The sequence below is a fragment of the Tribolium castaneum genome, chromosome 4 (genome assembly GCF_031307605.1).
Source record: "Tribolium castaneum strain GA2 chromosome 4, icTriCast1.1, whole genome shotgun sequence".
NCBI lineage: Eukaryota > Metazoa > Arthropoda > Insecta > Coleoptera > Tenebrionidae > Tribolium > Tribolium castaneum.
In genome coordinates, this window is record NC_087397.1 from 9,843,296 (window position 1) to 9,869,783 (window position 26,488).

Sequence of the window (26,488 nt, forward strand, 5' to 3'; positions counted from 1 at the left end):
GAAAATCACACCATTGACAAGAAATATCTCTTTTTTAAAACAGTACAATTGGTAAGGGAAATATACGATTGTGTATTTATTTTATTTAAAAATGAATTCAGGTTTTATCGTTGTGTTCGCTTATGTTATTTGCATATGGAATCAGAGCGACTGAAAATGAACTTGAGGACATGATAAAGTATGTGGTTTTGGGGGGCCTTACAATTTATCCCCTGCTTTTTATTTTGCTACAAGTTGATGTAAAAAGGCGTCCACTAACTGTACGTAACATTGCATCAATTGCGTATTTTACGATTTTACTTATTTTAGGTAGTTTTCAATGCTATAGCAATGATAATTTTACTAGCAATTGGAGCCACCAGTGTTTCGTCATTGTGGACCAATCAAAGCTATTTTTTCCCACCAATTGATAAGGACCGACATTATGAATCACTAATGCTACTAAGATCATCTTTTTTATCAATTGCAAGTAGCTTCCTTTATGTAATCGAATCACTGATAATGTGTTACGAGATTAGAAAATTTAATCGCAATAATTAGCTACGTCATGTTAAATGCTTCGAATATCTTATACAGTTTTTCCTGTGATATAATAAATTATTTCATTACAATAATTTTGTCTATCATTTTTGACCCAAACCCTAGAATTTTTAAATGTTTGGCGGTCAAATATTTTGGCACGAAAGTGTGAAGTTGCGAAACGTGGGGGTTTACTCCTATTGTCTAGTAAAATGCCAAGCGGTAGGCAATCATTTTGTCACATAATATAAGCAAGTTTTGTTAAATTTTTGCGGAAATTAAAAATTTAATTAAAGCTTCGCTCTTATCGTGTTTCTTCGAAATAGGTTTCGTTCCTATTTCGGCGAGTGACAACGCATCTGTCACTTTCACGTGTAAAAATTGTGTAATTTCGTGAAAAGTAATTTTAAGACTTTATAACCATGTCTAAAAAACGCGGAAACAAAAAGAATTTAAATTTGGAAAGTGATAACGAGGACGAAGGGCTTGTTACGAAAGGAGAGGCCGAAAAAGGTAACATAACCTCAAAACCGAGTAAGAGTAAAGCCCCCAAAAAGGGTAAAAAGGGCAAAAAAGACGACTGGAGCGATGATGACGATGATAAAACGGTCTCTCTGATTGATAACGTGGACGAGGAGATTCAACCGGTGGCGAAAAAGAGTGCAAAGAAGAGTAAGTTTTGTTAACATATTGTTGGTTTTTGGGTTATTTGGAAAATTGTAGAGTCGAAAAAGAAGGAACATGAGTCCGGTAGTGAAGATGAAGAAGATAAAGTCGAGGTTAAGGTTGAGAATAAAAAGAAAGCTGGAAAAAAAGGTTTGTCCTGTTTTGGTTTTATAAATCTTTACAAAGATACTTTGGTTTGAAAGTGCACTTCAGGTGAAACTATTAGCTTGCATTTGCAGAATGAGTGATCTTTAAACCAATGTATCTTTGTAGGGAACCCCTTTACGATACAATTTTTGCATTTTGTTTATGCCTTTTTATTGAGAACTTAATGCTTTATCTGCATCTATTTTTTGTGTTTGTTATGTGTTAACCGTTGAACAAATACAAGCATTTTTTTTAAATTCATTGCTCTGAAAACTTAGTAATGCAACAACTTGCTTTTTATTTGTACGTTGTCTCATATCCTAAACATCAGATGTCCCTAGTTTTATACAAATTAAATTGTGTGTTTAGGTAAAGGTAAAAACGATTGGTCGGATAATGACAGTGAAGTGGAACTGCAAATATCGGACGTTGAGGAAGAAATTCAACCGGTGAAGAAAAGTAGCAAAAAGGTTGCTAAAACCAAAAAGAAGAAAGATCTGAGTGAGGAAGATGAAATCCTTGAGGAACCAGTTGAAGAGTCAGACAAAGAAGAACCTGACGAAATCGCGGAAAAAGTATCAGAACTGCAAATAACTGAAGCTAAGAAGGAACCAGAAGAGAAGAAACTCACCCACAAGGAGAAGAAAAAGCTGAAGAAGCAGCAAGAATACGAGAAACAAATGGAAACCCTCCTTAAAAAAGGTGGCCAAGGTCACTCAGACCTTGACAGTAACTTCACAGTCTCCCAGTCGCAAAAAACCGCCGGACAATTGGCCCAATTAGAAAATGCCGTTGATATTAAAATCGAAAATTTCAGTATCTCGGCTAAAGGCAACGATTTATTCGTAAACGCGAATTTGTTAATCGCCAACGGGCGTCATTACGGTCTTGTGGGGCCCAATGGTCACGGTAAAACAACACTTTTGCGTCATATTGCGCAACGGGCTTTCGCGATACCCCCAAATATCGATATTTTGTATTGTGAACAAGAAGTGGTCGCTGATGATTTTTCAGCGGTTGAATCGGTGCTTAAATCGGATGTGAAACGGACTGAATTGTTAGAAGAATGTAAAAAATTAGAGGATGCGTTTAATACCGGGGATTTGGGCGTTCAGGACCGGCTTAATGAAGTTTATGCCGAATTGAAGGCCATTGGGGCGGATTCGGCCGAACCTAAGGCGAGGAGAATCTTAGCTGGTCTAGGATTCACTAAAGAAATGCAAGTAAGTGATTTGTTTATTTATTTATTTAATTTTTTTAATAAAGAAAACTGGTTTTTAATTTATTAGTTTTTAAGATTTTCGCAAAACTGTACTGCCGTGCTAAGCAAGAACGTCGTAACTGATTTTATATGAATCTTGAGTTATGTCTTGTTTTCTACATTTTCAGAGTGTACTGTTATTTTAAATGCTAGTAACATGGAATATTGAAGTCAACCTAACAATTTATTTGTAAAAAGGAAATATGTATGCAATTGTATCCATTATTTTGCCAAATCGCTGTTATTCCACATACGACGTTTAATTTTTTTATTTATTTTTTAATTAAGTAAAAGTAACTAAGTAAAAAAGTCGTAACTACAAAAATATTTATTAACGGCTTTAAACAAATGAAGTAATACGTAACAACAGGAAATTTATAAAAAAATGTACCCAAGAAATTACAAATTGCGTACGATACTTTTGAAATAAAAGCAAATTTTGCCAAAAAATCAATCGGTTTTCTGGTAGAATATTTTAAAAATTTTTTAAGAGTTCCTGTTTTCTTTCTGTATCTATGCCATTTGTTGTGTGTTTTTGAGTAGGTTTTTTGAATATGATGTTATTGATGTTAGGAAATTTAACTCTATAAAGTCACTATCAAAACTGCATCTATATTTCATGTTTTTTTTCCTCGTTCAAACGTAACGTTAACCATGTCGCTTAGATAAGGTCGATTAATAATTTTGGTCAATTTGTACTGTGAACTGTAGTCTTGCCATTTGAAAAAGTTTTCAATTTTCATTTGTTTAATTTTAGTTCTTGTACCCGTCCTTCCAACCGAATTGACAAAATCGTCAAAGTCATACACTTTTTTTTGTTTTTTTAATTGTAATTCGACTTGGTAATCAACCAAACTTGGTGGTACCTAATGTTTTTGATTAATTTTAGAAAATATACAATTTTTGATTCATTAATGAGTGGGTTTCATATACATTTTATAGTTACGACTTTCTTGCTAAGTAATATTGCACAAACCCCACTTACGTCAATTTTATTTACGTATTTCGTCTTATTAATTTCTGGATAATATCTATTAAAGTTATTTAGAATCAAAGTTATTGCACTATTGATCTCAGATTTTGTGTTATCTCAAATTTGACAAAAAAGTCAGTTACGACGTTCTTGCTTAGCACGGCAGTGTAGTGAAGTTAATTATTTAAATAATAATAGTTATTTACGTGATCAGTTGTGAAATGACTGATTTTGACATTTTTTGTTTGAAAAATCTGCTGCGCTCACTCGTTAAACACATTATGCTCGTTAAACAATTCTAGACTTTTCATAACGTATTATACGAACATGTTTTTTAATTCTGTCGTAAATTGAATATTTATTTTCGCAATTTAATTTTTTAAAAGTGGTCCATTTTGTTATACTTTAGATTGGCTGAAATATGTAGCTTGTGAATAAAATTTAGAGAGAAAAGGATCTCGTTTTTTTCATACATACATAGTCTAAAATAATAATAAATGCCTTTATGAAAGAAAAACTGAGTAGGTAGAGTCTAGCTAATGTTACTTGCTTTGACTGTGGTGAATTTTTCCAAATTTTTAAACCACATTTTAATAATTTTTTGAACGTAATATGTGAAAAGAAAATGTCAAAATAAAATAAAACATATTAAAGTTACATTGTAAACGCTATTTCGGATCAGGTTACATTTATTTTATTTATTTATTTAATATTTTTTTGAAAACATAGTTACCAATGTCATTTTGAACAACACACACAAAAAGTAAAAGATTGTATTTATTACTTTTAGGATAGAGCAACTAAAAATTTTTCTGGTGGATGGAGAATGAGAGTGTCACTAGCCAGAGCGTTGTATATAGAACCCACTTTATTACTTCTTGATGAACCAACGAATCATTTAGATTTGAATGCAGTTATTTGGTTGGATAAGTACGTTTTATTTTGGTTTAATTTTTTGTGAAAAAGTTATTATGATTTTGCTTTCAGTTATTTGCAAGGGTGGAAAAAAACTCTACTTATCGTTTCACACGACCAGTCATTCTTAGATAATGTTTGTAATGAAATTATCCATTTAGATAATCAAAAGTTGTATTATTACAAAGGGAATTACTCAATGTTTAAAAAAATGTACCAACAAAAACGCAAAGAAATGATTAAAGAATACGAGAAGCAGGAAAAACGTTTGAAAGAGTTAAAGGCACACGGATCGTCGAAAAAACAAGCCGAAAAGAAACAAAAAGAGGCTTTGACGCGAAAACAGGAGAAGAACAGAACGAAAATGCAGAAACAAGAGGACGAAACAGCCCCAACTGAACTTCTACAAAAACCGAAAGAATATTTCGTCAAATTTTCATTTCCGGAACCTCCGCCTCTACAACCCCCAATTTTGGGGCTTCATAGTACGTTCTAAGTCATAAAATATGGCATAAAATAAAAAAAAATATTTCAGACGTAACTTTTGCATATTCGGGCCAAAAACCCCTCTTCCGAAACACCGACTTCGGTATCGATATGAGCAGCAGAGTGGCAATAGTTGGTCCGAACGGAGTCGGAAAATCCACATTTTTGAAATTATTAACCGGTGATTTGGACCCGCAACAAGGGGAAGTCCGGAAAAATCATCGTTTGGTAATTTTTGTGATTAATTTTTCGATTTGTGATTTTTTTTTTAGAGGATTGGTCGTTTTGATCAACATTCAGGTGAGCATTTAACGGCCGAAGAAACACCCGCTGAATATCTGATGCGATTGTTTGATCTGCCGTACGAAAAATCCCGAAAGCAATTGGGGACTTTTGGTCTAGCGAGTCATGCTCACACTATCAAAATGAAGGACTTGTCCGGGGGACAGAAAGCACGAGTGGCTTTAGCCGAATTGTGTCTTAACGCACCGGATGTTCTCATTTTGGATGAACCGACGAATAATTTAGATATTGAATCGATTGATGCACTAGCTGAGGCCATTAACGACTTCAGTGGAGGGGTTATTATAGTGAGCCACGACGAACGACTTATACGGTAAGAGCAAATAAATGTACTCTTTCTTTTCTTTTTTCGCCTCCCTTTATAGAAATTTTATATTTTTCGTCCTAATTTCAGGCTGCGAAGTATGCGTTTACCAGCACTATTAGAAGTGAATTTAATTTTTAATTTGCATTAGCTACTTAATTTGTTCGTTAATTTAAATTAAGATGAAATTCCATCGAGTTTTTGTAACAATTTCGGCTCGACCATAAAACTCAATTTTATTGTTTTGTGTAAAAAAAAATTACTAATTTTGTTACAGTGAAACTGATTGCGCCTTGTACGTAATAGAAGACCAGACCATAAACGAATTAGACGGCGACTTCGACGACTACCGCAAAGAGCTCTTGGAGAGTCTGGGTGAAGTCATCAACAGCCCAAGTATTGCAGCAAACGCTGCCATTGCTCAATAATACAACAAAAAATTTCTACAATTGTATTTATTTAAAAAACCCAAATACAATCAATATTTTAATCTCTTCTCTTTCGCTTATCCCTCTCATCCCTCCTCTCCGGTTCCTTGCGTTTGCTCGCCCGTTTAGCCTGACTCAAGAACTGATCTAACCCGAACGGATCTTCCTCTTTCTCAAATTGTACAGGTCCAGACCTTGGCGCATTCCGATCAGTTCCACTAAACTCCTTATCCGGAACAAATCGGTTCGTTTTGACGATTTTCTCCAAATCTTCACCGTATACCTCCTTATCCACATTCCTACTAGGTCTGTACAAGTGATTGGCCATTGAGCCCCCCTCCCTCCACGGCTTATCATAAACATTATACGCGTCATCGTCCCCATATCCATGCCCCAAACCTTGAGCCTGTCCGAATAATCTCTGATCAAACTGCACCTCGTTTGAGGAGACTCCTCTGGCAGGCATCCCCAAAGCAATCTGCTCGGAAATATCTCGCTCTCGCTCCCTCTTCAACTTTGAACGCTTATCGGGAGCAGCCCTTGCCAAGTTTCTCTCTCTTGCTCGCTCCTTATGCCGGTCCTGTCTCAGCATTTCTCTCTCACGTTCCTCCTCATCTGTGATTTTAGCATCAGCGACTTTGATCCCAGCACGTTCATCTCGAGCTTTTTGAGCCAACTGTCTCAAATGCTCCTCCTTTTGTTCCTTTTCCTTCTGAGCTAGTTTTTTCTCGAGTTGGGCGCGTGTTTCCACAGCCTCTCGTGCTTTTCTATCGGCAATATATAGAGCCTCAGCCAACTTTGCGAAATTCTCGTTGATGTGCAACTGTTGCAACCCCCGACCATCTGCAGCTAAACGCTTATCTAACGGAACTGTGTAACCCTTTGCATTTTTCCAATTTGAAATACAGGGCGGGATTTTCCACTCCTTTTGCTCCTTAACAGTGACACGACGTGTGGGGCTGTGCAAAACGGGCGCTGGGGGCGAAGGGGGCCCCCTTGGGATCTTCTTATTGATCTTGAAACGTGGGGGCTCCATTGGATCAACTTGTGCTTCGACCAAACGAATGACGCGCTGTTTGGCACCCGAGTTGAAGGCGGCCCCTTGTTGTGAAGGGGTGTAACGAATAAATTCAGCGGGGCCTTGTTTTTCGGCACATCTGACTGGCATTGCAGCTGCGATTTTTGAATTTGTTAGGCGTTGTAATGCTTGACGGGTTTTTTCTGTGATATCTTCGATTTCCTCCTGAGATGGTTTAGCAAGACTTGGGTCATTTTCTGTGGTTACTTCAACTGGTAACAAATCGGAGAGTTTTGAATAGACGATTTTGTCTTTGCCGTGGCCTTGACGTGCGATTACGTCGTATTTGACTTTGCCTTCTGCGTCCAATTGGACGGCCAAGGCGTTTGAAGTTGATTCTTTGCCCTTTCGCCCCATGTCAAGAGGGTACTGGGCCACGTGGATTTCGGGAAATGCGCCTCCATCTATAAATTGCAATAAAATCAGTGATAGTGAAAACTTTTCGACGTCCTTGACTGATTATTTGTAATAAAATTTAATAGGACCAATCAAAAAAGTTGGTCCCATCGTAGTTAAATTTAATTACAAAAAATCGGTGGCTAATTACCTCCATAGTCGGTGTGGACTCGTGGGACCCAACCCCTTCTTTGTCCATACGGTGGGGCAATGCTTTGGGCTGTTACAACAGATGTGGAACGTTGAGTTGTGGCATTCTGTTGCCGTCTCTCGTCGTCCCGATCCCATACGGGTTGTATGGGGGCGGGCAATAAACTACAAAATAAATGCGTCTTACTCTACAAGCCCAAAAGTGAGGTTAGGTTACCTGGATAATTCCATTTCTTTTCCTAAATCAGCAAAAACTTGACAATAGCGTAAAATATTCACACTGCACTCATTAATGTAAGTTTTTATTGTTTTACTTCACTAGTAAATCGGAAAATATGTAAAAATCGATTGCACAACAGTGGCTTTCGGGAAAACAATTTCCGCAAAATCTTGATATTATATTATCGCTGTGCGATATTCAAAGCAATTTGTACTTAAAAAACGCAACTAAGTAATGGATTATTGTGTGTAATTCTGTTTTATAAATACACCCAAATTAACGCCACTACTAAAACGTCAAATAGACGGAATGATTTGTAGAGGGCGCGGTTGAGCATAGATTGTTTGTTCCGAAGTTCTATAAGTTCGAAAATACAGACTGATCCAGAAATACTGAGTCTGTTGGCAACACATTTGAAAGTGTTTGTGCTTGTAATTTGTAACATTGCAACCGAATTCGATTTTTCTTGACAACTATTTGACGTACAACCCCACAAGAATGTTAAATTGTTGTTAACTGGAAGCGTATTCCATTAGTATCCTTAAAAATTTAAGTCCAGTGTCGCCAACAGACTCAGTATTTCTGGATCAGTCTGTATTTTTAACGTGAGGGTATCCCCAAAAAAAAAGATGCACAACCACTCACAGACTTTTAGCTACTAGTTACTTCAACAAGCAGACCCTTTACTTACGTAGAATAAACAAAAAACAATAAATTTTTTAATATTTTTCCAAAAATTTAGAAAAACATTCATGTATCGTGCGGTTGCCATTGATAATTGGCAATAATTGGTGGTGTTTGTGAACTTCTAATTTTGAAAATGTACTTCTCCAACATATAAATAAGTGCCTTAGAGCACTAAAGTGAAATTTGAATTTTGGAACTAACACCATAACACACTGTAATTTTTAACCGCTGTAGAACTGTGTCTAGCACTAAATTGAACTAAAAACACTAAAACATATTCAACCGAAGGCTGTTTACTATTGAAATTCGCGCTTTTTTGGTGTTGGTACTTCTGTTACACTGTTACGTTGGTAGTGCTGCAATATCGGCGCGCCTTTTAGCACCTGTCATGTTTTGTAGTTTAGCATTATTTTTGTTTAACGCTGTTTTAGTGTTTAGTTTGTGTATTAGTAAGGATTTATGGTGTTAGTGGGTTTGTTTCTCGTTATTTAAAGACAATCTTATTCAGAGGAGGAACATTTGCAGGAATATTTCCACCCTTCTTTGGTAAGTGCACATTTTAGTTGAGTATTAATTATAGCTTTAATTTAAACATTTTGACGCTTCAAAAGGTGAAATAAAGCATTCTTATGCAGAAATTGTAAGGTGCGGTACTAATTTTAGTAACGTTTTTTGACTAACTATTCAGTACTCAGAGAAAGAAAATTAGTCTTAGCACAGACAGTACACGGTGTCTGTTTGCTCCATAATAACAAAAAAAAGGAACAATCGATGAAATAGTGTTTATTGTAGCAACTTAATATAGATATCACAATAATTTAATTTGATCATGAAAAAATTATTCCAACTTAAAAATATACTCCATTACTTCGGCCATGTACGGGTTTTCCCCCAACTTATCAACTTCATCTTGGGCCTCTTGCTTCAGTTCTGCCAACACTTTCTTCGTGTAATCAAAACTTCCGTATTTCTCAAGCAACGAAACGCAGTATTTCTTTACTTCATTGTCTTTAGTTCTTTGCCTTAAAATATCTTAAGATTGAGTCAAGTCACTTCTTTGTCACTATTTGGATCAAAATATCCCATGACTTTAAAATATTTATGTTGCCAACTTAATTTTAAAGTCACGGGTCACTTTGTTAAATGAAGGATACGAATTACTTGATTATCATTTGGTTGGCTGTGAATTGCGTGAATTATCGGAAAACTAAATTTGCCCTCAGTTAGGTCCTCGCAATAGCTCTTGTGTAACATATACTAGAAAAAATCATCAAATTCAAATAATTGAACCGTTTGTTGTTTACATCTTTAGAATATAGGTTTAGAAAATCGTCCCGAATTTGGAAAAACAGTCCCAAAATCCCCGTTAGTTTGGTATAATCAGCCTTATTTTCACTGAATAGTTGCATTAATCTAATTGCTAACATAAAAAGGCCCCCAGTTTCTATAAAAAATATTTTGCTCATTTTCTCATCAAGCAACAAAAATTACAAACTTCTAATCGTCATCTGTTTGTATTCATCTTCCGTGGGACAGGTGTAGCTGTCTCGCCAATAAATTTCCATGCCTTGACCTCTGTGGAGCTCCAAAACTTGTTGTGTGTAGACACTTACCGCCTAAAATATTGTTAAATTAAACACTTTGTGTGTTTGAAACATACTTCAGGGTGATTCAGTTCTAAAACTCTTTGCAATGCAATAAAAATGACATAATTGGCGGCATTTATGGTGCTAGGAACCCCATAAATTGAGTGAGCTACAGGTACTCCTCTTCTCAGTATTGAATTATCCTGGATATCATCCAAACTACAATTTAAACCAATCAAAACTTACATTCAAGCTCTAAATTAATAAAAAAAAATACAGGAGACTAGCGTTATGCATCATTTCAACTATCTCCTCAATCGCCTTCAGCTTCTCTTCACTGATATTCAACCAATAGTTGAAAGCTCGAGCTAATTTCGACCGGATGTTCTTCCCCGGAGTTTGCATGATGTAAGTGAACGGTTGTAGCAATTTCTGGAAGGAAAATGTGAGATAAATTACAAATTTCCGGGTGTGACATAACCTCATCTTGGCACTTGTCGTTGTCTCGGCTGTACACACAAGGGGCTGTTTTTTTCGAATCACCCATTTTGAGGCGTTTATGCAAACGATACGTGTTTTTTTTGGAAAAACTAAAAAATTAATGGGTGTTTTTTGCGGTTAGAAAATTTGGAAGTACCAACATTCAGTAACTTCAAGAGAAAAACCCTAAAAGATCGCGGATTTGGACGTGATCAATTTTTTTTTAATCGCTCCTAATGTTGTTTTATGTACTATTTTGAACCATAAAGTGTCCACTATATGGTACTTTCTTATGCTGTTATGTTTATAGAATTGTCATCCTAATGGTTTAAAAAATAAAAAATTCCACAAATTGTGCAGTCGTGTAAAGTTGGTTGCATAAGACTTTAATTTTAATTGAAAAAATATTATTTGGAAAAAATTGGGTAATATACTCAGCTCTAAAGTTACCTTTTTGTACTTTTTTGTTGACTAATAAGTATTTCTGATGAAAAATCAACTGTAATGTTTTGATGTAGAAAGTACTATACAGGGTCATTTTAAAAAAACTGTATACGCTGTAGAATTTTTATTTTTGTGCAAATTTCAAAAATAAAAATATTGAAATAAATGGTTTTCAAAGTAGTATAAGCTAATTTTTTAAATTTTTTGAACATAACATATTTTAGGTTATAATTAACTTTCTTATTTTAAATAATTGGAACCTTTATTTTTCTATATGAATTGAAAAAAAAATTGAAAAAAAATTAAGAAATTTGAAGGATATTGTAGTTTTTTTGTTAGAAACATGGGCAACATTTTTTACAAGAAAAACAAATATCTTCCATTTACATTTTTTTAAATACTATATTTTGACATCATAATGGCATTTATGATGTCATTCATCGTTTTTGAGTTGTGATGTTGTCATTCATTTTCAAAAAAAATTAATCAGCTTATAGTGTATATTAATTATCATTAATTTTTTTTATTAAGTTTGTAATTTGAGCTATAAATAAAAAATATACACCACGTGTACTTAAAAAAAAATCACTCTGTATTATGTTATGTATTTATTTAAGTTTCAGTACTTATGTTTCATAATCGGATTAAAAACACTGAAAAGGGTGGAAAAAAACAGGCTGTAATTTCCTTTATGTCTTTATTTTTTTGCAAAATACGCAAAAATATACATTTGAAATTTGCAACCTAAAGTAAAAATTTGATTATTTTCTGTAACAAAAATAAGTCTAAACTAGGGCATTAAATTTTATTTAAAAAATATTTTTGTTATTGTTATCAAATATCACAGAATTTACATTCAAGTCAATGTCATAACAATGCAACAACAATTAATCATAGTAAATAAAATAAGACATTTAATAAATTACAACCACTTTTTACTATCCTGAGCACATTTCCACAGTCCTCAAAACTATAAATTAACAGTCGTCCTTTTACTATCGTTCCGAAACGACGATCGCACCCATCTTTGGTTATTTTTCGCTTTAAAAGTTTCATTAAATTCGTGGGTTTTCGTTGTTGGTGAAGCAACGTTGTTGGGACTATCTGCTCCTAGTTTGTCCTCTCGTTTTGATTTCCTCGACCTATAAAAACCTGAAAAAGTCGCGTCTTATTTGAAATGCAAATCTCGAAATGAACTCTGGTAATGACGGGTATTTTTGATAATTAGGCGCCCGACTAAAATCTCTATTAGCGCGGATTATATCTCTCTACTACTTAATTATTAAAAATTATTTTACCCGAGTGCGATTGTCGACACTCTGTGTGAAGGGACGAGTCGTCTCCTTGACATTTTTTGTGCAAAATACACTCCTTCCAGCCACATATCGCTGTTTTAAAGTATTGACGGAATCTGAAAATTGCGAGATAAAACTTGTATCTTCTTTCAATAAAATGTTTCGTATGAAACTCTATTGAATCAAGTTTTTACATACCTAGCATTCATCCAATAATATATCAATGGATTTACCATAGCGTTCGACATTGCGAACCAGTAGAATGCCAGATAAACGTGTTGAGTATATTTACTGAATATTATATCCGTGTCGTAGTAAACATACAGAAAATAGCCGTGGTAGGGGAGCCAGCAAATCGCAAAGATAAAAACCACGAATATGAACATTTTCACCACCTAAAATTAATTAAAAATGCTATTTAACTGCTAAAAGGGTAATTAAAACCATGCACTCGTCACAATTTATCGCCTAATGTGGGTTTTCAGTTGTTAATTTTGAACGTTCAGCGGCCAAAGTGCAGATTTTTAAATTATTTTGCCCTATACAGGATGTTCCATTTTTACAGTGCTGCCTATTACATAGTTTTTTGAAATGACATCTCCTGTATATTTACAAGTCCATGTAGTTTTTGCAATTTTAACCATTCAGAAGTTTTCTATAATTTTGTGCGTCTGCAGGCATATTATTAAAAAATGCTGTAACACATTAATTTTGGTATATTTTGAAAGTCCGTGACTAGATTTTTTATTTATTTATTTTATAACTAAGCGCTTCAGTTTACATCTTTTTTACCTCTTAAGTTTTTTCCTAAATGTTGTTAATTTGCGCGATAATTCGATTTTTATTGAAAAATGCATAGAAAATATCTTAAATATTAACGTAGCGTGCCATAAAAAACAATAACTTCTGACAAAACAACCTCAAAGTGGTATTTGTTGTATGTCACGTTTTGATTGTTTTGATTTGAATTTTTCGTGTAAGTTGCATACTGATCTCATAGAGATACAAACTTTAATGCGGAAAAAAATATTAAATAAAAATGCAGGAAACGATGTATGTTTCTATTAAAAAAAATATATCGGAAAAATTGAGAGGCTTTCCGTAAAATTGATCATGCTTCATTAGAAGCGGTGAATATTAAATTACTCAATTTAAAAAAGAATTTACGAATGTATTGCTCAAAAAGACGTTTTTTGATCAGTTTTTGCAAGTGAAATGTGATCGCTATTGATTTTTATACCACAGTACATATTTTTTTATTTCCTTTGTACCAACTTTCAAAGTTTTTTCATTTTTATTTAATAATTTTTTATAAAAATTAAAGTTTATTTTAACAAGAAGATCAAAACATGATGTACAAAAAGTGCCTCTTTCACGTTGTTATGTCAGTATTTATTGTTTTTCATGACACGCTAGGTTAATATTCAAGAGATTTTGTATGCATTTTTCAGAAAAACCGAATTAACTTCTAAAACTATGAACTTTTGGGAAGAAACTTAGGTGGTAAAAAAGACGTAGTAAAATGAGATACTTAATAATACTTCATTTTGGCCTCTCATGTGCAGTGCCCTTTGACTTATTTCGCTTGCCCATATCAATGACTCACCCTGTATATTAACTAATTAATATGAATAGTTGAGATTGCACACTTTTATGAAATAAATTAAATTTTTCTGTTTGAAGAGATGGTAAATTAACACTGAAATGCACTTCTTTTGTGTTTCATTATGAGCCGCTTTTCCGCCTACACATTATTCCCGTAATTAACTAATTTGCAACTTCCTGATGGTACATTTAAAAAATAAACATTACAAAGTCGTTTGTCTGACGGATTATAACTTTTTCTGTCGCATAAAGAACTCTATCTATTCACCAAGCGTAACAAATATCCTACTAAAACTTTTTCCAAGTTACATTGTAAAAATGTGAAGTTTTAGAGAATTTTATTATTGGTTATATTCAAATTTTACAAGATGAGATTCTGGGAGTATTTTGAACCCGGCTCTACCTATACGTAATAGAATAATTCCGTTCATTAGAATACACAAACAAGCGTTTGGAGGAAAAGTCTTGAAAACATGATTAAATTTTCATGAGACCTATCGCAACAAATTAATTAAAAAAGTCGTTTTCGGCGACTTTGCCTCGTTAGCTGTGATTAGCGCAAATTTTAATCGGATTGTTTTAAATTGGACGCATGTTTATGTAACTGGGATTTACTCACCTTTCTTTTCGACCGAATCGAGTCGATCTGTCTTTGTGTCATCTCCCCAATGGAGCGCGAGCCCCAAAGCTCCTTCCCCATAATGGTGTAGGAAAAAGACATCAATGTGACGGGGATTACGTAAGTTATTATTAGAAAAAACATCTGGTACCTGAAATAGTCAGGAATGTGTTAAATGAAATTCCGCCCCATTACGAACTCGCAACTTTCATGAATGAGCATGAACTGGATCGGATTTAATTGGAGAAACAAACTCGTGTTTTCTACTTCCTCAACTCGGGATTTTTGGTTTTATTGCGTGCCAATAAATTTCATCGAGGACAAACGCAAACTTGCTGTTATTAAAGGACAATAAATCTATAAAAACATGGAAGCTTCAGCTTAATTTAATTATTTCTTGTTGTAAACTGTGTCGTGTTACGCAAAAAATTTAATAAATCAATTACTATTGACCACGGGACATAAATCACGCATCCTTTCAAAGTGTTAAATATCCTGCTATCGCAGGATGATAAATCGGGACAGGTAGGTAATTCCGGCAGCGTATCCTGAGGCTGACACATATGGGAATATCGTGATATACATACATTTATTTCAGTTGTAACTAAATAATTAAACAACGGGAACAAAGAATCGTGCGTTAATCGATTTTGGTGGCTTCACAATTTCCGGTTAAAACTAAGCCTAGTTTACTTGTGATTGCTCAACGAACTGTACAACCTACAATCAAAATTGATGCGAGTAAAACGTGCAAAACTTGCGAAGAGACTCAGACTTCAAAGTCTGTTTCTTCTTAGAGACTATTTTCATAAATCAGCTCACTAAAACGTAATTGTGTATTTGATTAATTTATAATCAAGGTTTATTTTGCTTAAGAATTTGCGTCTAGAGTACGGATATCGACGACGTACAGTCACCCAAAATGAAAATGACCCGTAACCTATAGTTTTAAGAGAAGTTCGACATTTCGTTTATCATTCTTTGAAATGATTGAGGTTTTTTTTGGAATTTGTTGGTTGGCACAAACGACAAATAAAACAATTATTTTTAAATTCGGAGCAATGTTTCGGCATTTTGAAAAAATAAATATTTTGCTTAAGAATTTGCATCTAGAGTACAGATATCAACGACGTACAGTCACCCAAAATGTAAATGACGCGTAACCTATAGTTTTGAGAGAACTTCGACATTTCGTTTATCATTCTTTGAAATGATTGAGTTTTTTTTTCGAATTGGTTGGCACAAACGACAAACAAAACAATTATTTTCAAATTCGGAGCAACATTTGGGCATTTTGAAAAAATACATATGTGTTTTGCAACTTCAGTTGATTAACAATTTGTCGTATGACCAACAAACACAGCAAAAGACGGATGCTTGTTTCATTTTCTTTCTTCTGTCAATTTTTGCAAAATTATTACGTTTTTGTCTTAAAAACGTGCTATTAAATGGTAAAAATTGAGAAATGTTATTTTTTAGTTTTGACCCAATTAGGTACTTTTTTAGCTCGGTTTATTTAATGCAATTCATTCTGGAAGTAATTAGCTTTCTGTCTCATCAACGTTCCAAAAAGTTAGGGAAAAATATTCTTGGTCTAATTTCTCTTTTCAGTTTAATAAAAAGGTCAAAGAAATTTTTTTTTAGTTTTTTTGCAAATTCAATTAACAATCAATAAAAATAAAAACGAAAGCTTTTATTAGGGAAAAATCATTCGGTAGATGCAAAGTGAGTTTTAATGTGAGATTAAAATTTGCCGTGTAATAAACAAATACTGCAAAACATTTCATTTTATTTAGGATTGTATTTGGAATTAATGAATCAAATTGAACATTAGTTTAATTATTCTACGATCTTTTGCCTTATTTTTGATAATTTTTACGAAACAATGTTACTGTATCAAAAAAAAAATAAGAACTGAAAAATCGTTTTTCTTGAGTTTCAGTTTTTAAGGTTTTTCAGCTCGGTTTATTTAAACCTTGAAAAAGGTAAGCCCAAAAACAAGTGAAGGTAACTTTGTAATTTTGAGGCGTGGATTTGTGAATTTTCAACTTTTTTTTGATTAAATTTTGTAAGATAACTGAGAACCTGATTCAAAAATGCACGGTGGGCGTTTGTTTATGGACGCGTCATTTTTATTTTGGGTGACTGTACAAATAAAACGTCCCCATTCTCGAAAAAACGGGTTATATTTGTGTAACGGTTAACACATAGCAAACAAAATTAATCAAGCGTCGCTTTTTATCAAATTATTATTTTTTTTAAATAAGATTGATAAAAATGAAAAATAGTTAATAATGATTAGATCTCTCATTGAAACTATAAATTACATTGGCTATTATTTTTTTGAAGTGCATGAATAATTTATAACTACTAATTTAAACAGTTATTAAAACGATTTGACGCTCTCAAAGCGCCCTCATTTTTACTTTGCTGTACTATCCTGCTATTTTGTATCTCGTTTCGTCTCCTATGCTTTAGTCCTCCGTAGTCAAGAGCCAATTTTTAGTGATTTTCAAAACAAATTATTTCTAATTGGGGCTCCGCATTATGTTGTGCATTCAATGGCCATAATTTCATCGATTTCGTCCCTCGAGTATTTTTCAAGCACACTCTATCATCATAAACCATAATACCCTCCTTTGTGCGAGTATTTGCATTTTTTCATTCATCGCAACTCAGGCCCGTACAAAAGACGGTGATTTGCACAAAAACACTTAAATCGAATTACAAAGATTGATTTTACTCACGCAAAGTCGAAATGGGAGCCGACGACTTTACCGTCTGGCCAAATGAGGATGCAGCCTGTTCTTTCCACCCCTTTATACCTGCAAGTGTAAATTATTAATGAGCTCCACTCCGAGTGATTAAAACTCACTTATTTGTGATTGTGGTTGAGTACAGGAGACAGGGGAAGGCCACTGTCATGCTGGCCAGCCAAATAAACGTAATGGTGATAAGTGAGGCCCGTTTGGACATTCGTGGCTGAAGAGGATGGACGATTGCTAAGTATCTGCAAAATTGTGTGAAGTATCAGATGCACAAGTGTGGTTATTACAAGTCTGTGTGGATGGAAACGGTAGTCGCACGAGTCCAATTACAGTACTAATTAATTAATTACAAACAATACAGAGGCTAGGAGACGAAAATTTGGTTTTAATTGGGCTATTGTTTCGAATATCCATCAAGATGAAAAACATATACATCAGTTTAAAGGCTGAATGCCAACGAAGACATACATGCTGTGAATTCGGACGAGTGCTTAGTTGTTACTAAATTAGATTGAAGGATGAAAATGTGTCGGGAATACGGTTGCGTTATGAATACGATTAATTAATTCGTTTCTAATTCAATGAAACTTTTATCGCTTTGTAATTTTTCGTGTGCGGGGGCTTTCAAAGAGAATGAAAAGTAAATGGTTACATTTGCATGACACGAAACTTTTAATTAATTCTCTGATGCAAATGTATTTACATCAATTATGGTTTTTGCCGGAATAACAGAACGTCGCAATAAAAGTTGGCGATTTGGGACGGTTTGGAAATGGTGGATGCGCCGGGCTAATTCTCATCATTAAATTAATTAATTTTTTATGCCGTTGGATTGATACTGAATATAACTCGGATTAAATTTAATTGGCATATTTTTAGGCGGCGAAATTTGCGGAGGTGTCGCGAAACAATAATTATATTTACCTACCTCGATTTGAATACATTAAAGCCATTTTCCCAAAGTTTAACAAAATTTAATTTAATTTTACATTATTTTCCCATTATTTTGATTCATACATAACCGAACAGAATAGACACGGTCGTGAAACGAACGATTGAAGGGTTTTATAATTGGGAGTTGGTAAAAATGGCATGGAACAAAGTTATTGCTTTCAGTCACTTCGCGTTTGGAGTTTTCCTTCAAATTATAGACATACCGTGTTTTATTGGAAATAAAGAAGGAACTTCAGATCCTGACAAAAAACCTCAATTTTAAGGAACAACTCTTGGTTTAAAAAAATATAAAGTAAAATTACCTTTTGGCTTTTACATTTGTGTTGTCTTTAACGTAATTATTATAATTTTGTCGTGTTATTCATTAATGCTTTATTAATAAACAATACCAATCAAGAACAATATCGGCAGTGATTAAGTAGGTGTCAAAGAGAAAAAAAAAACTCTTTTTGTAAAGTTTTCTATGTATGAAAGAGGTCTAATTCTAAAGAAAATTTTAAGGGACAATCTCGAGATTTCGGAAAACAAGAAAAAATTCTCGTAAACATATCATTAAGAGAAAGTTTATGAAATTAAAAGTAAAAAGTGATTCACTTCGTCTGCGCATGTGCCATTTTAGGGAATCCCCTGTGCAAATCGTGGGAATCCCGTGGTATTTCTATCCTGACGTCATGATCGAAAAGTAACACTGACATTGGGGATTCACATAATTTTTAATGTGGGATTCCCCAAAGTAACGCATGCCCAAGCCATGACGTCATAATCTAAAATAGCTTCCACACAGGGACTTCCCATATTTTGCAACGGGGAATCCGTGAAATGGCGCATGCGCAGACGAAGTGAATCTGAATCGGCACAGCTTATCTACTAATACCGATCTTTAAAATTGATTTACGAAAAGAGATAGAGCTTTGCTAATAACAAGTTGAGTTTTATCAAACAAAGTTTGCTTATTTTTAATCATTTGTTGATATAGTCAGATGGCTTTTCTTGGTAAAATTGTGTTTCTGGTTCTGGAATGTTTAAGTAGGTCTCAAAGAGACAGATAAAGATTTTTTTGAAAAAAAATTTTTTGAATGAGAGGAATCTAGTTCCAAAGAAATCAAAAGACAAGGCAATCTCTGGGTTTCAGGAAACGAGAAAAAATTCTCGTAAACATAACATCAAGTGAAAGTTTATCAAATTAAACGTAAAAAGTTTTTTTTTTGAAAAATTTTTGGAGATTGCAATTTGGACATTATGCAGTTTGTTTAGAATTAAACGAAAGACATTATTTATAAATCAACTCAAATAACACGGATCTCTAAAACTGCAGCCAAATGTTCAAAGCCAATTACAAACAAGATTTTTTTATGTTTGACTGCTTTACAGAACGCTTTTAACAGTAAAACATAATTTAATTTTAGAAAATATAGAAAACTAAACTGTCAGGTCAGGTCTGACGTTGTGTTTAATTGAACATTTTTTAATTAGTAATTTAGGAGTTTGTATGGTTTAGAAGTAATATATTATTGGAGCCAACTTAAATTTTCGATATAGAAAAAAAATGCAAATTTGAGAATTGACCTCTCATATTATGTGATATTAAAACTTTTATATTTCTCTTTGAAGTGAATTTGTCGCAGTTTTATAAAGTATTGGACGCAAAAATCTGCTTTGATTGTTGCAGTTGTGTTTCATTATTTTCTAATTTGAAAAACACAAGCGGTGAAGCCGTGCTGAAATAATTACATTTGGCTCAATATCGCGCTTAATAAATGCGATTGTTGCGTTTACACTTATAAATATTTAGTTAGTTATTACCATTTTTTAAATATTAATGCGAAGGCTCTTAATTGACGTTTTGTGGGCAAGCGTTTATGCCGTCGTAATCTAATCACAATTTCCAAACACTTTTCAGTCCCTGGATTAAGTTATGTTTTATGAAAATGGCGTAGGCGCTGTTACAAACGACGCACTTCACTCGACGTTCGAGTTTTGTGTCAGGAATGCTTTTCCCTAACCGAAAAAATCGCTCAGATATCAGTAAAGTTTTTACTGTTATGAGTGGATTTGCCGAGTTCTTGGACTTGAATGGCGGATTTCATTAAAGTATTGTGGACGTTGTCCGAACGTAATGTTGTTTCGAGCACGGAAAATAGCAATTAAAAAGTACAAACCTGTCGCAGGAAATTCCAGTCAGGGTAAACACGCTGGCTGCTACCGTAGCGTTTGCAATAAAGTTGCTAATAATGCAATAAAGACTTCCAAACGGCCAATCTCTATAAAACAAAATTGTTAATTAAAAAGCTCAAGTGCGACTTTTTCCACTCATATAAATATGGAGGCAATTAGAGAAAGAATTTTAATTAAAGCTGTCCTTATAAAGCAATTTTCTCTGTACACATCACCACAAAAAGCTTATTATTCTTCTCGAACTCTGGAAATGAGCCGCTTGACATTATTATAATAGTACACTTTATCTAGACGAAAATTTTGATCACTGCTGCGGAAAACACGAAGCTTTTTTCCTTAAAATATTTATAGTTGAGGGAAGTGCCAGCTTAATCGAGTGAGACTGCTACATTTCATGATAGAATTTGAAAGAGTTTCAATTTCAGGAAACTGAACAAATCGAAAATAAGACGTTTTAGTCGTGTCGGATATTTCAGGTGGAGAGCTTTCAAAATCATAAAGTGAAATGGATTTTTTGTCGGTGACACGGCTAGGACAAACAAAAGGACATTACGTAAATATCCCACAGCTGTGCTTCTGATCCAAAGTTTGGAAAAGTTCTATAAACGATTTAACGGAGATTCAATTGCTTCCTAGGCAATTAGATGAACTTGATTTCATCAAATTTAATGACCCTTTTGATGGTTTTCCTTCGGAATGTTTATGAACCTAATTAAATCTACTTTAGAGCAGTGGCGGCTCGCTAGTGAAATGCGCTAGTAAAATTTACAGAAGCCGATTAAAAATAATATTTAATTTTAACAAACTAACAAAAAATACATCAGAATATGACCGAGTAGAATTTCTTTCAGCCTTTATTGTGTCTCAAAGTTAACTTTATTTGTAATAGTAACTCACTCGTTGGAAAGTTTGTGTCTTATTACTAATCGCAAAATAAGTAAGTTTATTAGATACACAGGATGGACCATCCAAGTTCCCGTCTTCTGTAGTTCAGTTAAAAAAATAGATTTTACACCATTAGTTTTAACAATTGATAAAAAATATAAACAGTGTTTTTTGATAACATTATGACTAGGTACGTGTGTTGAACCAGGTCTAACAAATATATTAATTAGATTAATTATTCTGAATTACTACATGTTGTTCATAATTTACCACAAAACTTTTTAAATTTTGGAGTTTTTTATTTTGGTTATTTGAAATGAGAACCCCTGTTTATTTTTACATAATTTTATGCGGAATTTGAAAACAAAGATGGTTTTCTTATTACAACCCCAATGTAGATCCTAATACTTTCGAAGTTCTTTGTTAAAAACTCGTTCTGTTAACGACAAATGACTAATGACTAAATGTCAAACATGGTTAATGTTTTTGATAAATAACTCCGAATGTCTTAGGAATTTCAATAGAATTATTTTTTAATTTTAATTTTAACTTCTTTTTTAATTCCGCATCGAATGATATAACAATAATCAGGGTTACAGCTATTTTCGACATTAATTTATTAAATTTGTCCAAATGCGTTAAAATTTACGTTAGGATTGTATAAAAAAATGTTTGTTTTCTAATTCCGTATCAAATGTTGTAAAAAGAAACAGAGGTTCCGATTTGAAATAAGCTAAATAAAGGTGTAAGACGAATTTTGTTTGGTTTTATTTTTTTAACACTAATTCTTCAATCTATTTGAAAAAAAATAGAGTTATGTAAGTGGCTAAAAGGATATTCTAATGAGCACATACGTCATACGTCAAACTTTTTTTAGGACACTGTATAATTGAAAATATTTTCCTAAAATGCGTCCTAGAAGTTTCATGTCTTAATGAGACGATTCGATGAGTCTTTTTTATTGAATTTTCTTTCAGAAAGGCTAATAAAACCTTAATTTTGTTAATTAAGATAACTGACGATTTTACAAAATAAATTTCGTTTAGAAATGAGAGAAATTTAAAGACATAGCCAACTTAAAAAACAACTTTATCTTAAATGTATTAAAAGTATTGAAACCGCTTATTACAATAGTGAAAACCGTTTCTGTGTATGTGCTCTCTAACTTAAGTTATTTTCATTTAAAGTTGGAATTATGACGTCATAACCGCCTATCAAACATTATTTGGTCCAATATTAAGATTAAATGGTTTTTGGCCTTTAAGAGACACTGTCATAGCTAATCAAAATTTCTCATATGTTTACGCAAAGTTGAAGACAAAGTTGGGAACAGAAATTAGTCGAAAAAGTAGCTAATTTTTGATTTTGGGAAATTTGTGTGAAAAATGTTCAAATACCTGTCAGGTTTCTAATATTTGAGAGGGTTCAGTGATAAGAGGATCTTGTGATGAAAGGCGGTTGTAATATCACGATTTATTTCTTTCGAAGCGATTATCCCGCTTATTTCTAACCGCAGAAAATTTTGAAAAGAACTTGTTGAAATAAGAGCAACGTTCATATGTTTGCAATAACGGACGGGACAGCCAAATTTACGAAGATAAAAATAGTAATATTACTAATTAATTTACTTACTCATTTTCATTTTATAAACTACCAGAATCTAGAAAAATATTCTTCAAAAATTATTCAACAGCTGCCAAAATTATTATGTTATCGCCTACAAGGCAATGTTTGTAAATTTTAGATCCCAATGAATTACTTCAATTTAAATGATTATCCTCTCTAATTTTTGAATCCATAACAAAATAACCCTTTTGTCTCAAAATACATTAAATATAAACCGAATCGTGTATTTCGAAAGAAACTTTACGTGCTAGAATTACTTTGAAAATTTCGGTGTCAGGTTGCTTTATTCCTGGAATGGTCGTTAAATATTAAAAAAGAGCAAAACTTTTGCATCAATTTTTCTATTCGTTTTTTTGGTACGTATTCACAAGCCGCCACTGTCGAGTAAATAGCACGATTATAGTTTGAGTGCTAACGTGTTTTTGTCGTGCGATTCTTACGCCCCTATTATCCCAAACCTCGGCCATCAATGTCACTCGCAAACATTCAACTAAAGCCGATCGCACTCGAGAAATTTTAATAAAAGTCGCAGGATAATTTATTCAGTAGTAAACTAAGCTTTCCTTTTCCACACATAGTTAATTATCATCTGGCGACATTCTCACATAACTGCGGAATTTACATCCACAATAATGCTTAGAATTTATAACCCTGCGGTTTGTTTACACCCTCGTAAACCATTCATAAGTTAATAATTTCATTTTTCTCGAAAAATTTATAAATTGAATCCACTTTAATTGCTTGAGTAATTAGGAAGCGACTCTAAAAGCCCGACTAAGTATGATATTTATTGATTTAGCAAAAGCGTGAGTGTAAATTGGCCCTTTCATTAGCATCATATCAAGTTTCGCGTCTTATTAATTAGGTAAAAAGTGTTACCTTTGAATCATGTAGGAGAAATTAAAAATGCAATTGAACGTCGTTAGAAGCAAGTCGGCTAAACTTAAATTAACAAGGAAGTAATTAGTCACTGTCCTCATCCTGCGATGAGCTACAAAGTTGAAAGTTAAAGGTGTTAAAAAAGTTGTAACCTACCGGTGACAATCCAAATGACTATACAATTTCCTCCCGTTGCGATTAAAATCATGACCATGAAAATCACCGTCCATAGCACTTTCACCCATATGGGCATGAAATTTTCCCCAGAGTCGACAACAACAGGGGTTTGGCTGGAAATAGGTACGAGAAGCCCGTAATCAAATCCTTGGAAGCTTCCGTTACCTTCTTCCTACAATCAGTGAAAAACCGACCGCTTTACTGGACTATAAAATTCATTTAGTTAATTAAACTGAACCGTTTTGAAAAAATATTTCGAATTTGATCGCGTGCTAGAGTATCACTTAGGGGAAGATTTATCGACGAAATAACGCTCTTTGGAGTGTATTATTACAGTAAAATCTGATTTAATGTGACGATAAGCTGGAAAGATGGGAGCACAGCTAGCGCTATATCATACTCCAGAAACAGCATATCTCGACGTTAATTTATTGGAATTGTTTGGGTTTGATTAAAATTGCTGATTTATCGAAGTGTACAAAAAGCAAACGTTTCGGCCGAAATTCTTTCAACGCAAGTGCTTACGTCTAATAGGATTCTGTTTTAATCTTTGAAAACCCGAAGAATGTCAAATTAAATTGTTTGCTTGAGATATTGATTATTCGCGTTTGCTGAATCAGTTAAGCTTCTAGCCTACGTCTAGTCAATTTTACGGCTCGAAAATTAATTAAAAATGTGATTTTCATTTTTCTAACAAAGGACTGTAATTTTTGAAATGCTTAACCAAAATAATTGTGTTCTAGTAAACTGAATTAAATATTTCCCTTAATTGTTCCTTAACAAAGTTGCAAGCTATTTACATATTAACCTTTACACAACTTCAGTTAATCAAATAGTTTGGCGATTATCACCCCAAAAGCAAACATTTGTGTTTATATTCAAATACCAATCAATACTGCATTAAAAAACACTGGTAAATTACATTTAGTTATTATTTTAAATAAAGTTTCAATATCAACAATTTTTAAACGAGTGCGGTTATTGACTCGACAGAAATAGTAGATCATGTTATTAGGAGTAAAAGTGACACTTTTTTTTGACAAATGTAGTGAGGTCAGTATTTCAGCTGAGTTATTTATTCAGATAAATTGATAAAGATTGAGAAAGAATTTTTAAATACACTTCCCCCAGTCTTTGCCACTTTTTCAAAAGTATGTTAAAGCACTTTCCATTTTAGTATTTCACAAAAAAACATCGATTTCCACAACCCTCAGGTCAGCTTAGAAATACTGTCGATTTCGTTACGTATTCTTAATATTCCTCCCTTAACGACCGTTTATTTTTATTCATTTTATGGTGTGAGGTAGATTGTTAAAAATTTGTAAATTGATAAATGGGAAAATGTTTAGGCATAAAAGTAAAACTTTTACCCGTGGAATTTTGTCATAAAAGTTATCACTTTTGTTTTTTATACGACAAAAATTTATTGAACGGCTTAGAAAAATTATGTGTTCCACAACGAGAAAAGAGTTTTGACGATATACACATATTTCATAGTAAAAGTAAAAATAGTAATAAACGATAGAATAGTACAAAATAATGGCAAGAAAGTGCAAAGTAACGACAGAAAATAACAAATTAAGGACAGTATTAACTTTGAGCAAAATTAATAAAATAACATGAAAGTTTATTTATTTTGTGCTATAACAAGAATACAATAAAATGCATCTAGTAATGATACTAATAACATATGCAAAAAATAAAATATAAAATTATTCGAATGGAAAAGAAGCAGAAGAAGAAGAAGTTTCGTTATTTATGAATTTTTTTCGGTTGCGCTTTGGCTTATTTGTTTGTCGATCCGAAATCTTTTTTTGGCCGTTGGTTTAATTATTTTTGCCATGTGTATGCTTCAAAGAGTACACAGCAGTGTTTCGAAAAGCTACTCAATCATTAAAGTCTGATTACTGTGTTGTTATAATCCAACAAATTATAGGACTGTGGAAGCTTATTTATGTTTTTCTAAAAAGCAGTGAAATTTGCCTATTCAAGCTCCCATCAGCCAAACTTTCCTATTTTCCGGTCGATTATTCTTTTATTATCATACTTTCTAGTTTTAGGACTACACTGGCAATAAACTTAAAGTTGAAGTGTCTTTAAAAATTTATTAAAATTCCAGTCGCATCCTAATATTTCTTGTTTTCAAATAACAACGTCGTCTACAATAATTTTTCAGCTTTTCAGTCTCAAATATTTTCCAAGAATCTCATTAGAAGCCATGAAATGTCATGAAAGGAAAATTCAAGGAGACTCTGCATGAAACTCAAGCTTCTTAAAAATTATGTATCTTAGTTTCAGGCGTATTTAATTACAGGCTTACTTACCTCTTTCCAACTTTCAGTTGTACTCATTTCTAACTTTTAAGCGACAAAGATTACTCCGGAATTATCCTCCACTTGAGGCATTGTAATACACTTATCACCAATTAAACTTGAAACACACGTTCACGTTTAGTAACGGAA

The 26,488-nt window shown here is 33.3% G+C and overlaps 4 protein-coding genes across 4 annotated transcripts; 1 reads left to right on the forward strand and 3 right to left on the reverse strand.

Annotated features, from left to right (window-relative positions):
• Positions 1-837: 837 nt before the first annotated feature.
• LOC660218 (uncharacterized protein) lies at positions 838-6,065 on the forward strand. Its single transcript, XM_966469.4, has 8 exons — positions 838-1,191; positions 1,243-1,335; positions 1,702-2,555; positions 4,357-4,496; positions 4,554-4,966; positions 5,017-5,195; positions 5,240-5,583; positions 5,852-6,065. The coding sequence occupies exons 1-8, from the start codon at positions 942-944 to the stop codon at positions 6,000-6,002; spliced, it is 2,424 nt and encodes an 807-aa protein (XP_971562.1). The 5' UTR covers positions 838-941; the 3' UTR covers positions 6,003-6,065.
• On the reverse strand, positions 6,013-8,165 carry Bx42. Its single transcript, XM_966411.5, has 3 exons — positions 7,844-8,165; positions 7,628-7,791; positions 6,013-7,484 (listed from the first exon to the last, which is right to left on the reverse strand). The coding sequence occupies exons 1-3, from the start codon at positions 7,855-7,857 to the stop codon at positions 6,061-6,063; spliced, it is 1,602 nt and encodes a 533-aa protein (XP_971504.1). The 5' UTR covers positions 7,858-8,165; the 3' UTR covers positions 6,013-6,060.
• Positions 8,166-9,300: 1,135 nt separating this feature from the next.
• Positions 9,301-10,779, reverse strand: qm (quemao). The gene is made up of 7 exons (XM_966351.4): positions 10,601-10,779; positions 10,397-10,551; positions 10,194-10,338; positions 10,029-10,149; positions 9,838-9,977; positions 9,688-9,790; positions 9,301-9,565 (listed from the first exon to the last, which is right to left on the reverse strand). The coding sequence occupies exons 1-7, from the start codon at positions 10,664-10,666 to the stop codon at positions 9,372-9,374; spliced, it is 924 nt and encodes a 307-aa protein (XP_971444.1). The 5' UTR covers positions 10,667-10,779; the 3' UTR covers positions 9,301-9,371.
• A 1,227-nt stretch (positions 10,780-12,006) lies between these two features.
• On the reverse strand, positions 12,007-26,387 carry LOC660026 (tachykinin-like peptides receptor 86C). The gene is made up of 10 exons (NM_001293582.1): positions 26,351-26,387; positions 24,006-24,198; positions 23,850-23,961; positions 20,444-20,545; positions 17,438-17,572; positions 17,310-17,387; positions 14,563-14,713; positions 12,537-12,733; positions 12,342-12,454; positions 12,007-12,195 (listed from the first exon to the last, which is right to left on the reverse strand). The coding sequence occupies exons 1-10, from the start codon at positions 26,375-26,377 to the stop codon at positions 12,014-12,016; spliced, it is 1,290 nt and encodes a 429-aa protein (NP_001280511.1). The 5' UTR covers positions 26,378-26,387; the 3' UTR covers positions 12,007-12,013.
• Positions 26,388-26,488: the final 101 nt, after the last annotated feature.